This window comes from Lepisma saccharinum, chromosome 13, assembly GCF_977018435.1.
Source record: "Lepisma saccharinum chromosome 13, izLepSacc3.1, whole genome shotgun sequence".
NCBI lineage: Eukaryota > Metazoa > Arthropoda > Insecta > Zygentoma > Lepismatidae > Lepisma > Lepisma saccharinum.
This window is the reverse complement of record NC_139241.1, coordinates 49,979,889-49,996,123: the sequence shown is the minus strand read 5'-3', so window position 1 is coordinate 49,996,123 and position 16,235 is coordinate 49,979,889. Positions and strand designations below refer to the sequence as shown.

Genomic DNA, 16,235 nt, shown 5'->3' with positions numbered 1-16,235 from the left:
AACTTTTCATATTACGAGTCATTATTTGTCTTCCTTGTTCCGCTTGGGTAACGGACAATATGGCGTGCACTCGTCATGCATCATCGCGCGTCGTGCTTGTGTTTTGTCGATTTGGAGTGGGTATGCAGTGTTTCAACCTTCTTCACCGAAAAATACCTACTTTAGTGTTAATTATGTTATCACAAACCATTGACGGATAGCCCCAAAAAACCATTCACGATAGCCCCACAAACCATTGACGGATAGCCCCACGAACCATTGACGGATAGTCCCAAAAACCATTCACGATAGCTCCAAAACCATTCACGATAGCCCAACGAACCATTGACGGATAGCCCCAAAAACCATTCACGATAGCCCTACGGACCATTTCCGGCAAGGTTAGGTTAGGTTGGGTTAGGTTAGGTTGGGTTAGGTTAGGTAAGCATAGTTAAAAAAGAAAAAAATCGCCTAAGAAAAAGGCACGTTTGGAAACACTGGCGAGACCGCGTGACTTTCGACGCGGTACATAATGGAAACAACGGCATATTGTTGTCAGAAAATGCAAGTTCCTTACATAAAAAGTGGTTATTTCTTGTTCTGCAGCATTCTATGGTGACGTTTTCAGTTTCCGCGAAAGAAAATACATCCAAGAACTTTGATAATGCTACAGAAACTGATTTCAGTAAGTAGTTTCTCCTGTAAAGTTGAAGAAATCCGTTCGGGCGATATCGCATATTTACCCTGAATTCTCACAAAGATACAAGCATATTGTGTTCGGCCAACAAGAGTGCAGTATTTTTTTTACAATGGAAAGTTTGTTAAGTATTAAAGCTAATTCTCACCCTCCCACTGACAAATATCTAACCGGTCTGTGCTGCTAGAGAACCTCTCCCTACCCACAATCCACCGCACGAAGGCTTACAAGCAAGATGCTTGGGACAATTAACCGTAATGTAATTTGGAGCCACCTTCCTCAAGACACAGGCTCATAAACGCATTCCTCTTTCTTTCCAGAACCATGCCCAAAGGATGGCGGTACCAGACTCTGATGAAGTCTTTGACGCTCGTGTTGCTCATAGGCCTTTTCGTGACGTCAGACGCCATAGATTGCAGGTAGGTTAAGTCTTTGTTATTTTCCTTTGTCATATGGTGAACACTTTATATTTTTCTTTAAAAAAATCATCGCTACAAATATTTCCAATTAATGATTTTGTAATATTGCCAACATTATTAGCGTAATTGTCATTCTTAAGCATTCATCCTAAAATTAATATTTCAAATTATAATGTAAAGTTATTGAATCTAATAGTACTGTGTAGTTTCTTTAGAACGATTTTGAGGCCCTTATTTTAATGTTTTGTAAAATTAATTTACTTCCACTGAGAAGAATTACACGAAGAAATATAAACTTATTCGTAAAAACAATCCCCTTTGACAAAAATTATGCGTAAAGAGGCGAATTGTGCCACTACTATAAGTGAGGTGAATGTACACAAGTATAGCCCAATGTAAGGGTAGAGTGGGATTCATAAGTATTACCAAGCAAATTGCCCATTATCATGTTTATTCTGTTTTACCCAACGAGAGCTTCAAGAATTGAAACATAACCCCAAACAAGCTGCTAACATCCTCTGCAACAGCATACGTAAAAATCCACACAGGATGCAAGAGAAAAGTTATCTAAAATAATCATGGACAATTTGCTGAGAATATTTGTTCATCAGATTATCCTATGTGTAAGAATTACATAAACCCCAATCCAAATATCTCTCGCTGCTCGAATACCTCTTAATTCAATGCCTTTTCAGTCCACGCCTACAAGCTAGTTCATGTTTGTTCATGCATAGTCATTGCTTAGTACACGCAACGGCAAAAGAAACAGTAGGCGAATTGTCCATCACCATTTTCATTCGATCTGTATTGCACAATATGATGATAATGAATTGAAATAAAGAGGTCAATAAGCAGAGGGCAATGCCTGTTTCGCACCAACATAACTTCATTCCTTAAAACAACACAGGATGTAGAATAAAAAGTAATGAAAATAACGATGGACAATTTGACTCCTATTATTTTTGCCGTTGACTGTACTTCTGGGTTACGAGACGGAATGGTACTCGTATAATTTATCTTCAGTTATAAACTTTCAAATTAATCTACATCCATGAGTTTTTTCGTGTATAGGTCAGTTGTGATGCATTTTAAAAAAAAGGATCTGTGCGAACACTGTGTTTCAATTTGCAAAGGTATGAAAGTTTCTGCTGATTGATTTGGTTTATTTTACTTCGCATTTCTGCCACTTTTGGCGAATCGCGAAAGATGTGGATGGGTGATGATATGATGAACGGACACTCACAAAGAACATAATGCCCAGGTCAGGATTCGAACCCGGGACCACTGGTGTTGTAGCGCGCTGTGCTATCCACTCTCCCCGGAGGTCGGCTTGACTATATAATATTTGTAAAGAAAGGGGGGGGGGTATTTAGTGCATGTTGCAAACACATGTTGAATCCCTCGTATACTGACAGACAGATCTATTCATTTAAGTCTACCTTATGCTCATATAGGCTAATCGAGATTGGATCTACAATCGTGATGGAACCCGACATCCGTTGATTACAAAGGCGTCAACTTTAACCGCTACGCCATTGCGTAGAACCTGTTTTTCAGCAAAAGTAGATACTCTACAGCCAAGTTCAAAAATGTAGCTAAATAAATGCTCAAAAATATATACTTTCAGTATGTACAGTCACCGGCAATAAAAATGGGACACGTAGATCCTGAAATATTCGCTTCCCTGCAAAGGCGGTATGTGTGTTGCCTAACTTTACGGCGATAAGTTGATTTTAATAGCAAATTTTGAATAGAAAGTTCTACCACCGCCGGCCTTGCAGTGAAGCGAGTATTTCAGGATTTCGGTGTTCCATTTTTATTGCCTGTGACTGTACGTCCTAATTTTCAACTCTTGCACGTGTGACGCAATGATGATTTGTATCGTTTCATACAAAGCTTTTCCTTCCATTCATCTTATTATTGATCATCATTAAGTAGTTTTCAATAAAGAAGACCCTGTACTTACATAACTGCCAATTTCTGATTCTTCATATGTAGTTCGTTTCAGCATACAACTACATGCATTCTTTTGTAGAATGCAGTGTATTGTGATTGAGGTTTCAAAAGTGCTTGCAAAACACTTAACAAAAAAATCTACGTCACTACATTGACACTCACACTGTACAGCACAGGATAGTAACTCTGTTGCTGAGAAAATGGTAACTATTTCCTTTTTAAACATAGTTCGTTAATTTATAATCTACTGTAAAGAATAGCATACGGTGATTTTCCTAGTGTCAATGCGACATTACTTCTACATGAAAGGAACTTGAACAAGTCTGAACTTGAACCATTCGGCGTACAAGGATATTGAACGTAGTATTTGCACTGACGTTCTCTCCTACATGCGACAACAGCGCCGCAGGTAGCAGTTCCGGTATTTAATTCCTTCGAATTCTTTGAAAAAGACTTACTCTTTCACTGCAAAATGGAAGGAAACGACAATTGTGTTTTAACCCAATGAGTGATATGAGAGCTAAGAAAATAAAATAACATATTTTATTTAATATTCAAACTGACGAAACCATTTTCTGTATTTGCGAGCATACAGTGCTGCAACAATAGAATTTACATGATAACAGTTATATTATTGATTTATTTAAAGCATTTATACTTGGCTAAATTTCAGCTTCGTAAAATATATAAATGGGACCTACGTCTCACACTATCGGACATCAGCGACAAATCAAATATACATATTTCAACTGGTACTGTATTAATCTTTAAACCCTTGCAATAAAAAGATAGTAGTCAAATACAGAAAACTCTGCTATTTATCGTTTATTTCCTTCAACACCTTGTGTTAATTACGTATAGATTTGGTTTAATTCATTTCAAAAAGACATCCCAACGAAAACATCCAAAGATACAGTTTGTTTTTCTTTATTTTTCCATTCAAAGACAGATGCCAATGATACAATTTTTGTTTTCCAGGAGATTCGTGTTCGCCCCCATGTGTCGAGGAGTAGCGGCAAAACGAGCGGCTGGGTCAAATCCTCCAGCAAGCAGGTAAATATAAACAGTTTTGAAAAATATGTAAGGAATAGTGGAAAACTTATAAAAGTGTACAGTTCAGAGTTATTGTCGAATCGTCACCACTAGAGTACTGCACGGGACCACTTTCGCTCGCTCGCTTGCACCACCACCCTCGAGCGTATTCAATGAAATATCATTTTAATGTGACAATAATCGTAGACACACTATATGTAAAATATCTGCCTTGGAAGTTTCAGCCCACAATCATCTATTTCATTTTCACACATCACTGTGTATTGATAAGATTAACTAAAATACATTTTAACATGGAGATGACTATGTTCACTTAAGTTTCAATTTCATTGGGTCTAGCACTTCATGCACTACCACAGACACATTACGGTTATACGTGTACTACTGGGCTTCGGGTGTATGCCACTCGTCTTGCCTGTTCAAGCGTTATTGATCGAGCGAAAAAGTTTCTCAATTCCGTACGCTATCGTGCGAACTATTTGGCGCTCGAGCGAAATCTCCTTGCAGCACTCTGTCTAAACACTACCACAAATTAATATTTTATCATAATAATGAAAGCAATCTTCACAATGTTTATAAAATTGTGTAACTTATTCTTAAACTTTAGAAGATTCTATTTTTTAGTAGTTTTAATAATAACTTATAAATACCTCAATGTGTACTAAGAGCAAAATGTTAAAAGCAATGAGTGAAGTGATACAATTGTAAACAAATATTTTAGTCAAAATACTGTCAATGTGTGTATGAGCGAGAGTGCAGTTGCAAACACACACACACATGGGCGTAGCTTGGGACCTAATTTTGAGGGGCAGAATTAAACTTGGGCCTAATTTTGAGGAGGAAGAATCAAACTGGTCCTAATTTTGAAAGGGCAGAATTAAACTTGGGCCTAATTTTGAGGGGGCAGAATGAAACTGGGCTAAATTTTGAGGCGCTAGAATCAAACTGAGCCAATTTTTGAGGGGGCAGAATCAGATTTGGGACCGAATTTTGAAGGGGTAGAATCAAACCTGAGGATTAAGTTTGGGGGAAGAGACTCGAAAAGTTTTTAATCTAAAAACAGCGTACATAAATATTTGCTAAATAACTACGACGTTTGCGAAATCACAAATATTACTCTTTGTTACTTTGCTCAACTTGTAAATTTTAATAAACCTGAACATTTTGAAGGGGCAACTGGCCCCCTTACCCTCGTCAAGTTACGCCTATGCACACACACACACACGCACGCACACACACACACACACACACACACACATACATACATATATATAGAGAGAGAGGGGTACATGCGGGCGTGTGTGTGTTCACATGCTGGAATTACCTTCATTTCGACTTTCAAAATTACATAAGGCACAATTCAAACAAACCTACATGATAAAATGCGAGCCTCTTTAGAAATCAGTTTTAGCTACGGGCCTATGGGCAGGGCCGGATTAAGACTAAATTGGGCCTGATGCTTGAAATCTTCGGTGAACAATAAACACAACGACGTTATAGTTACGTCACAGCGCAAGAATAATAGTAACTGTATAATAAGTAATGCTATGTCTAGGCGTCCGAAATTGGGGCTCCAAATTTTATTCTAAGATTTATTTTCAGGTTAATATAGCAAAAGAAAAACGTTCAGCTTTCGGAAAATTCTCGTCTATTTTCATCTGGGCCTATTTCAGGAATGGCCCTAGTGCTGCAGCATCAATAGCACCAACCTTAATCCGGCCCTGCCTATGGATACTGTTACTTCGTAGGTAGCAGTCAAAAAAAGGGCAATATCTCTGCCTACAGCCACCAACTTTTCTTTATTCTCTGCAACATTTTCGTGAAGTTTGAGGCGAAAGAAAGACGAAAGAACATGTGAAAAATAAACTAGTACATGCATATTCCTTTTCACAAGTATCCCTCTGCATGAAAGTTAGGAATTCCGCTACTTCACTACATCTTGGAGGCATTCAACCTCTGCTGCCCACTGGTGGCGAATTCGAAGTTTGTTTATCTTCGTTTCTCCTGTTGAATTGAGGGTACTGAAAAGAGGGAATAGTTTCGACGTATCTTTCAGAAGTTGCGTGCTCAATTTGCTAAAAATGAAAAGACCAAATAGGAAATGGATTTAGCCTGAGGCTTTTTTATTCTTTTCCGTCCGTCCGGACATCGTTAGCTCTTGAAATTCGTTCCTTAACTTTTTCCTTTCCTCTTTCGATGTCGGACACTGGGTCTGCAGAAACTTTCAGAATAAGAAAATCAAATGCGCATTTAAGAAAAATTATATGATAATGAGTTAATTGGATTATGAGTCTTTAGACTAGCGCACATAGTCTGTTAATTCAGTGGCGTACCCCAGTGACGAGGTCGGGGGCAGGGGCGCTGACTTGTCAAAATTATTGGGGGGGGGCTCTGATCACTGAAATAAATGAATGAATGACTCACTCCCTCCCTTTTTAAAAAATAAAAATTACGTCTTCGTATAGCAGTTTTTAAGCAGCTATTATATTCCTCATGCAAATGAAATGTAACATGAAAAACGTGTGTCTGCTCATTTGTTTTTTAGATAACAATTAACATTTTTATTTAAAAGTAGGCTATGTATTTACATTAGGAGGCCAACATAACAGTTTTATGCCGGCCTCGGTAGCCGAGCGTGTTGGGTGGTCGACTCAACTCGCTTTGATCCGGAGGTCTCGGGTTCGAGTCCCGGCGAGGGCATGGGTGTGTTTGAATGTCCGCAACAGACTTGTAAACAAAGGACATGTGACGGGTGCAAAGAACCTTAGTGTTGACGTACCCATAAAAATAGCGAATATTTAACAGTTTTATTGAATTATTTACATAAATGCTAACACAAATTGCAGGCAAATAGTTTTACTTTTTGTTCTTGCTACAATATTTTACTTTTTAAATTTAATTTTGCAATAATAAATAAACACATAGCACGCCGTGCTTTATCAATAATGCCTTTGATCATAGCCGTTCCCGCTTTTGCAATACAGACTATTCATAAGCTTTCCTTGCGTACTTTACTGCAAGCCAGTGTTAAATAAACTCAAAGACTTTAGCATTATTTTCCCCTTTTTCTTTGGACTAGAGGAAGAGATTTCGAGAATAACTAAATATCGTACATATCAATATTGCCTGAAAGTCATGTTTACGACCTCAAATTGTTCAGAATTCACTAAACAACAAACTGGTATAATTGTCATATCACCTCGTTATTTTGAAACTCTTTTTAGTAAAAATGTTAACAATACTCATAATTATATACTTAGTATATAGTAATAAGTCATGTGTTTTGCTGTCTCCGTTCATAGCCCCCCCAAAAGTTGATGGTTTAGCGGTCTCAGCCCCCCAGATTTGATGGTCTAGAACATTTCAAATGTGTATTTAAAGTTAAGTTCATGTTGCACAATTCAGAGTAAACTTTACAAGAGAAGCAATATAATACATTAGATCCTCTTAAGCAAACTTATTTGAGGGGCTCTGCCCCCACATCATTAACATTGGGGGGCTCGAGCCCTCCCCCCCCCAACCCCATGGAGTCGGCGCCTATGGTCGGGGGGAACATGAGGGACCTGTTCAGCTTAGCTCTTCCAGCAAAGAAAAACTACATAAATAAACGTTATTTTGGCCCAAAATATTCATTTTTGCATGGTACTCTAGAGTATACTAAACGTGACTATGTCTTTTTAGTATTATTCCCACCGCCTGCTTACCCCGCTCATTTTATTTCTGACACACGCGTATCCACAAGTTTCGAAATGGAGAACGATATCAAAATTTACCAAGTTTCGATTTCTGGTGAAGGCACATTTATGGTGGTCGGAATTCACTATCTCGCTACCATGTGTTTATTCACTACAAAAACGATCACCCTTATGCATGCATACGTGCATATGGGGATTAAGGAGCGACCCGCTGAGAAGAGACTGGACTCCCAGCAGTATAATCCTCTGTAGGCTTGTGTTGTGTCCTGTCCATGTGTGTTTATGATTGTCCTCTCGTCAATTTCATCTTTCCATTATTTTGATTTGCTTTATTATTATGCTTCGCTTTTATGCCACTTTTGAATAATTTGCGAAGATGGAGATGAGTGATGAAATTGATGGGTAGACAATCACAAACATCCATACCCAGGCCTGGATTCGAACCCGTGACCCCTGGCGTCGTAGCGCGATGTGATAACCACTGCGCTACTGTGGCCGGCCCAATTTCATCTTACGCGTATCACCAAATTTTGCGATGAACCAAAAGTAACATGCATATACATATATACATATACATCAGATATGGTTAGCAAATGACAAGACTCATGCGTGCATGTGTGTCATCAATGGATTTTAGAGGATCTATCGAGGCGACCGCCTCCTCTCGAGACGCCAAGAATGAAAAATAATAAGTGGTGACCATCCCCCGTTGAAGTTTAAAACTAAGAAATCACCCCATGAGACGACGCCTAAAAGGCTAAATAAACTAACAATAAAAGGCTAAAAGAACGGTCAGCCCTCTTCACAAGAGAGTCTTTAGAGTGCCCTTTTTGTGCATGTGTGTGTCAGAGTTTTAAAACAATTTATTCAATTGTACTCTTTTCATGTAACATAGTGTGCTATCTGTATTTATCACAATCTTTATTCCCGCTCTTGTGCAGAGATATCCCATCGCTGGAGGACCTATTTGGGATGTTCATGGAGTCCCAAGGACAAGTGCCACTCACAGAATCGGATGCTTCTTCCTCGTCCGCGAGAACGTGGACTGATGATCAGGTGAGGTCACAAAGTCTGATTCTACTACCCCAGCAAAATTCCTCCCCCTTCCGATACGATATTCCGAAATCAGAATTTCTTCTGGAACTTTCAAGGGAATCCTCGTGTGGTTTGCTCTCACTGTTAAATAGATATCTGTGATAGGAAATACTTTAAAGGTGCCAAGTATTACGGATATCTAGACAACAGCCAAAGCAAACCACATGAGGATTCACTTGGGTTCTCTAGAAGGAACATTAAATACGTGTCATTTTTTTAAAATTTGGAATATTACATCAGTTTTCGAAGGACGGGAATTTTCGAAAAAGGACTTCGTTGGGGCAGGCCCTCGTCATCCAAAGTAAGCCACTATAAATAACCTGGACTATTACCTACAATAAAGGGATTAAGGGGGAATTCCCCCTCGAGAATTTTCGCCCAGGCTTGTTCGTTCTGGAAAAAATAAAATTTCCTCTTCTCTGAGTAAATGTGGACTGTCGTAGTTCCTTTTCATTATTCATCAAAAATTTGGAATAAAGTATAATTTAATTTTAATATGAAAAAAAACCTAATTCTATAGGGTGTCTATAAAAGTAACTTACCACTACACTTTTAAATGGCAGACAAACACATACCTTGGTTCATGTGATACACACAGACATTCTTTATGGTGTTCATGTCACTTCCGGTAGCACTTACTTGATCTAATTGGAATCCCAATTCTGTCCATACTCGACTTATAGTATGTCTCCGTCACCGTTGGTAGTGGCATGAGTGCTATCATTCACCAGAGTTTGGTACACTTGCACTTTCACACACCCTCACAGAAACTCCTGAAGTCTAATGACATAGGAGGCAATGTAATTCTCTCTCTATCACTCTAGCGCGCTGGAAAATTATGGTTCATTTCCAAATTACGCAACTCCTGCCACCTAGAATAGACAAAGACAGGTTATTGGTTGTGAATAAACAGAAGCAAGTTCCCATATTCAAGTAACCGTCCTGTCACTAAATTGTGAAGTTGCAAAAAAGGTTTTTTATGGAAAACCTATTTATGAATAATCAAATCTGCAAAGAATGGAGATGTGTAGGAAGCAACCTACACATTCTCGATCTCGACCATAGCCCCAGATAACCCTTGATTAGATGCTTGGTGAACAACAGATGCTCTTTATGTAAGGACATTATCAAAAACAAAAGAAAAATCCTACATCGACAAATTTTGAATAATGTTGTTGGTTGATCAGCTCCTTGTTGTTTTAAGTTGACCCCTACCATCATTTGGAAATTAACAGCCATTGACCGACATCTCCGTAACCAATGGTCGTAGGCAGGTAATCTTTTTTTGGTCATAATCCTCATTGAATGGGCTACAAAGAAGATTCTGTTTAAATTTTCGATAATGTTGGTAGTTTTGCAGTAATTTAAAAAAATAATCTTAAAAAAGTGAAATTTCTCTAGTACTTTTAAAGTTTTTGCCTTGTAACTTTTGAACAAATTGACAAGAAATTGTTTCGAATAAAAGTTGTAGCCAAATTTATAAGCTTTAATGTATTTTAATGAAAGATGCGCCATAAAATGTGTTTCCAAATGGAAGATAGTCTCCCAAAAAGTGTCTCTTTATCACAGTCCGGCGGTTAAGTCTGGAATCATTAACTTTTTTATAAAAACAAGAGATTTGATGGGTACACTAGGCCTACTTAAGATATGTTCAGTCGAGTAGCTAAATCGCCATCTGCGTGCTGACGGCCGCCATATTGAAAAGAGTCCGCCATATTGGATATTTTTGATTTTTGATATAGCTACCTCGGGAATGGTGGCACCTATCAACTTCCGGTTCTTTTTTTCAGAAATGTTCCAAATTGTGTAAACGTTCATAATATATCCATAAATCTATTATCAAAAAATAAAAACAGTAGTATTGTAGAAAAACTCAGTATTTATATTTTATGTTAATAACTGTGAGTTGAAAGTCTTAATAATTCTCAAACCAAACAATAGTATAGCTGCTTTCTGCGTATTTTATGATTTATCTGTAGTTATCACCAGCAAACACATACAGGGAGGTTATTTCAGTCGTTCACCGCCAGCGTGTCGGCCGTTCGGCGGACTCTTCATGCAACAGGTCCCGGCAAATTGCATTACAGGAAGTCCGTAACAGAAACCGCTTGTTTTCTAATGTTTCCACTTTTCACAATTACAGTTACAATTACAATTGAAATAAGCACTTAACTTGTCGCAAGGATTGCAGAAAAAGGTGCCCTCGCAATTACAAATATTTCTGGCACCTTATTTCTGACATCTAATCTTAGATTAGTCATCGCTGCTTTATCCTCAGTTGTCGCGACAGCGCCTGCAGCTTATCGGGGGTTGGGTGAGTTGTCAGCCGCGAGAGGGCGCTTCATACTGCACGTGTCGGCAGTGATGCCAACCGTAGGGACATGTCCCTCCGCATAGGGACTTTTCACTAAATTTCGCCCGCGTAGGAACGTAGGGACAGATTTTGCCAAATGAGGGAAAACGTAGGTACTTTTTTCAATCTTGGTAAATTACATTTTATGAATTAGTTTATCTGGATACTTTAGCGAGGAGGAGAAAAAAGAACTAACTAACAAATCTCCATCAGAATTTTGGAACATGTTATCGGTTACCAAAAACTTTCAAGGCAAGTTCCTTTTTGAAAACATTTCCACTCTCGCGAAAATAGTGCTAACATTGCCGCATTCTAACGCGGAAACGGAAAGAATATTTTCAATGTTAAGTGATACAAAAACAAAAAAGGGAAATAAAATGGGACCAAAATTGTTAAAGAATGCAGGAAATACAGCATCACCAACCAACATCTATCTCTTCACAGCAGCAGCATGTATGACTTCAAATAACATAATCAACAGTAAACGACTCAACGTTATTCATTAGGGGTGTGCTGGATTCTTTACTTTAAAAAGTCGTTAATTCTCGACGTTTTCTGCCTTGTAAGTTTCTGGAACTTATCGAAAGTTGTAAGTTTTTATTCTAGAAATGCAAAAACAATCACTTAAAGTGAAAATGACTTGTAAAATTCGAGATTTCCAGTGCTTCGGGAAATTTCGAACATTTCCCGTCCAGAAAATTTTCCGACTTGGTCGGGAAATTGCAAATTTTTCAGTCCCGAATGTCGGGATTTAAAAAAATTACCGTCCCGATCCCGTCCCGACCCAAAAAATTCTGTCCAGCACACCCCTATTATTCATTAAGGCAAGAATTTACAATACCGGACCCTTCTGTAATTTCTATGCTACGTCTTATACTCACGAAATAATTATTCGTGATTATTTATCTCAAGTTAACATGTTGGGGTGAGGGGGAAAAAATGTTCATTAACGTGTAGAAGTTGTAAAATAAGCTTTTCAATTCTCGCAATGATTCTCCGTATACAAGTATGGTAGCCATATTTGTTGATATGAACAAATTAAAATTAGTTACGCTGTCTACAGCGTTGCCACACTGTTGATTTCATACTTGGAGAGCATGGATCGTGTAAGAATGGTGGAAGAGAACAGTAAAAAAGTTGTTAATGTTGTACAGATTGTTAGGTGGAGTGTGCAGGATGATGGCTGTGGGCTAATTAATAAACTTATGGATTTCAGTATATTGCCCAAAGAACGTGCTTACATGTGACAGCGACAATCACGATGTAGAAGAACTGATTTGATTACAGGTAAATTTGGCAACAGTACATCAATCATAAAATTGCAGGATACGAAAATAGCGTCTTCGATTATGAACGTTTGCCGTTAAAGTGCTACGAAAATAATATTTTTTATCGGTTCGTAATCACAATTACCGCAAAACCATTCAGGAATAGCCCCACTGACCATTCTCGGTAAGTTTAGGTTAAGTTAGGTTAGGCAAACATAGTTAAAATTTGGGCTCGAAAAAAACATGCACGGGTAGCCCAACAAACCATTGACGGATAGCCCCACGAACCATTCAGGTACGGTTAGGTTAGGTTAGGATAGGCAAACATAGTTAAAATTTGGGGTCGTAGTAATATCAGGAATGTATATTTCGTTTTTTAAGTATTGGAAACACAAAATCTTCCGGTAAATAATAAGCAATCGTGCCGATCGCGGACCACTCAATGTCACTTATTTTGCAATTTCTACACGTGACCCCCCAAATGTTAACTTCAAATTCGTGATTAGGAGGCCTCAATTAGTGAGTATGCGAAATATTACAAAAAAATCGGGGAGAGGTCCTGTATTGTAAATTCGCTCCTTCATTAATTGTGGAAGCACCGAGCAGAAAGATTTGGTAAGTAAATGTGTATATTTTATCTTCTGTTTGCATGCTCATGAGGTGTTTTTTTTTAGTCACTTTACTTGGCGTAGGGACATTTGGTCAGTTGTAGGGACATTTTGACTACGTCTGTAGGGACATTGCCGAAAAATGGTTAGCAACACTGTCGGCTACCAGACGTCAGTGTACGTTCATGTTCACTTCTGTTCATTTATCAGTACGCGTGTTGCTTATACTGTGTTATTGTAATGTGCTTACTCGTGGCCAGTGCTTTATTGTGTGTTAATTGTTATTCATTCATTACTTATGTCGTTAAACAAATATAGTCTTGAACATAGAGTTTTTATGTACGATAATTACGTGAAAACGAATTCTTGCAGAAAAGTGGTCAGGGAATTACGATAGACAGGATCTCTTGAACCTAAGAAACGTGTTGTATTGCTGTTGAAGGAAGTCATTTTCAACATCTCTTATAACACAGGAGGTTAGTGATCATCATTATTATTACTTTTAAATATCATTTTACGCTTTCGGTTTGCTTTATGCGCCGGGATGCTGTCTTCCCTTTCTGACAACTGACGATAAAGTAGCGATGTCTAATCTAAGATTTTCTGTCAGAAATAAGGTGCCAGAAATATTTGTATTTGGGAGGACACCTTTTCCAGCATCCTTGCGACAAGGTACGTGCTTATTTCAATTGTAATTGTAACTGTAATTGTGAAAAGTGAAACATTACAAAACAAGCGGTTTCTGTTACGGACTTCCTGAACGCAATTTGCCGGGACCTATTGCATGAAGAGCCCGCCGAACGGCCGACACGCTGGCGGTGAACGACTGAAATAACCTCCCTGTAGTATTGTCAGCCATTGAAGTATCCGAAGACCACTGTCGCTCTGTACTCCTCCATCAGAAATCAGCAGAGGTGGGTTGACAACAAAGACACTTACAACAAATATAACATTATAGCTATAAGTGTTGGAGGTTTTCATGATACAGAAATTTTATTAATCTAAAATCCTCATGTTGACAAAAGTGGATCAAAGTAGCCCATTCTAACCATGTCAAAACGAGTAAAAACTATTGGGATGTTTCCCAATAATACATATTTCCGGAAAGCCTTAAGCTAAGAACACTTTTCTCTTCACAAACTTTTATCCTCTTATATAATATCTAAGAAACTGAAAGTTAAAATATACAAAACAGTAAATTTGCATGTAGTATTATATGGGTATGAAACTTGGTTCACTACATTGAAAGAGGAACATAAATTAGGGGTATTTGAAACTAAAATTCTTAGAAAAATATTTGGACCTAAATGCGAAAAGGAGGCAGGTGAATGGAGAAGGTTACATAATTTAGAACTGCATAATGTGCATTCATGTTCATATATTATTATAATAATTAAATCAAGAAGACTTGGATTGGCATGGCAGGCCATGTGGTACGAATGAGAGAGGAAAGATGAGTTTTCGCAGGATTCTTGTTGGGAAACCTGATGGTAAGAGACCTATAGGAATGCAAAGTTGTCTGCCTGGTGTTCACTCATCTGGTGGATCAAGTAAAATAGTCTCCCCAAAGAAAGATATAATAATATAATATAATAATTTGGTAATAGAGTAATATTATAGTCACTATAAGTAAAAAAGTAACCCTATAGCGCTTCAGCCCAATATTGGGCCCTGGCTTACCTACCGACTGCTGGCCTCTCTCCCACGCGGGCCACCAGGGGGGCGTGGAGATCTGCAGCCAGACTAGGGGGACGGGTGGTCGGTCCGACCAACCCCCAGCCGTTGTAGGATTTCGCGACCGGATTACGCTCACTCACTCGGAGCTCCCCAATTTCCTCACAATGGTGGGTTGCCACCAGCCCTATACACAGGTCGAAAATTCCCGGAGACTGAACCCGGGATCGAACCCACGCCGTCCCGCAGCCGCCGGGATCGAAATCATGCCTTCCCGCAGCCGCCGTCCAAAGCAAGGTGCCTTGGACAGCAAGGCCACTGAGGAGGACATTATTATAAGTACTATTGTTCATTTTTCTATCAACGACCTGACTCTATCTGCAAAAAAATAATGTTGATGTAAGTTACAGACTAACCATGTCTATTTCTATCTATTCCCCTACTTCTAACTTTCCATTTTCTTCTTTTTTCAGGGTCCAAAGTTGGAGTCCTTCTACAAGTGGTACGTGAACAGGAAGCACAATGCGGAAGCGACGTACGACGAATAAATAAGCGTCTCAACCCTCGCTTGTATATCTAATTAACTAAACCCAAATTCTCAATTAAAAAAAAAAACTCGTAATGCCCAACAAACCATGACAAAAGAATTGAAAAAAATAATAATACCTAGTTACTCAAAATGCCTCATAACAATAATTTTTGAACTTGTAGTTAATTGAGAATTGATTAACCCATATGTTTGTAAGTTAATTGTTATTTTACAAAATGTAAATTGTTTGCCTGTATTTAAAAATTATAATATATCGAGACCCTCAGTTCTAGTGGAATAGATTGGTTATGTAATTTCTTCTAGGAGCTTGCAATAGGGGCTGGCTGGCTCAGAGAAGATTCCATTAAAAAATGTCATATCCTCGTATTTATTGTATACATTTAGACAAACATAAAACTTATATTCCTCTAATAAGGTTGTTGTTATTTTAGTATCTGTTCATCATGATAAGACTCATGGTGGAAGAAATCATGTATTTATCTCATCGTCCATTATGACTTCCCGAACTGCCGTGTTGAACATTCCATTTGCCTTTCGGAGAGACTACTATAGTGGGATCATTGGCAAAAGGACCTGTGCAGAACCGCGTCTCCTGTGCATAGTACTGGCGCGTAGAGGTAGAGTGGGGCAGGCTTTCTTATGGCACGAGTTGAACGGATGGAGGGGAAGATGCGCGAAGGTTTATGGCCGAAGGCTTTCTTGTTTGTGGTCGCTCTATACACTAAACTGCTGCATCGAGGGTTTTTTGCTCGAGCGTCTAATAGTTCTCACAGATGACGCTAGACGGAATTGACAGCTTCTTCGCTCGAGCGAATAACGCTCGAACAGGCAAAACGATTGGTGTACGCTGGAAGCCCAGTAGTACACGTATAACCATAATTTGTCTGT

At 38.6% G+C, this 16,235-nt stretch overlaps 1 protein-coding gene across 1 annotated transcript in view; it reads left to right on the top strand.

The window, feature by feature from the left end:
- LOC145996771 (uncharacterized) overlaps positions 1–15,747 on the top strand; it is a 91,913-nt gene extending 76,166 nt beyond the window's left edge. Inside the window, exons 2-5 of the mRNA XM_083133303.1 lie at positions 997–1,095; positions 4,030–4,104; positions 8,741–8,855; positions 15,271–15,747. Of these exons, the coding sequence (XP_082989429.1) occupies positions 997–1,095; positions 4,030–4,104; positions 8,741–8,855; positions 15,271–15,345 (364 nt within the window). The 3' untranslated portion in view covers positions 15,346–15,747. The remainder of the gene's footprint in view (positions 1–996; positions 1,096–4,029; positions 4,105–8,740; positions 8,856–15,270) is intronic.
- The last annotated feature ends 488 nt before the right edge of the window (positions 15,748–16,235 follow it).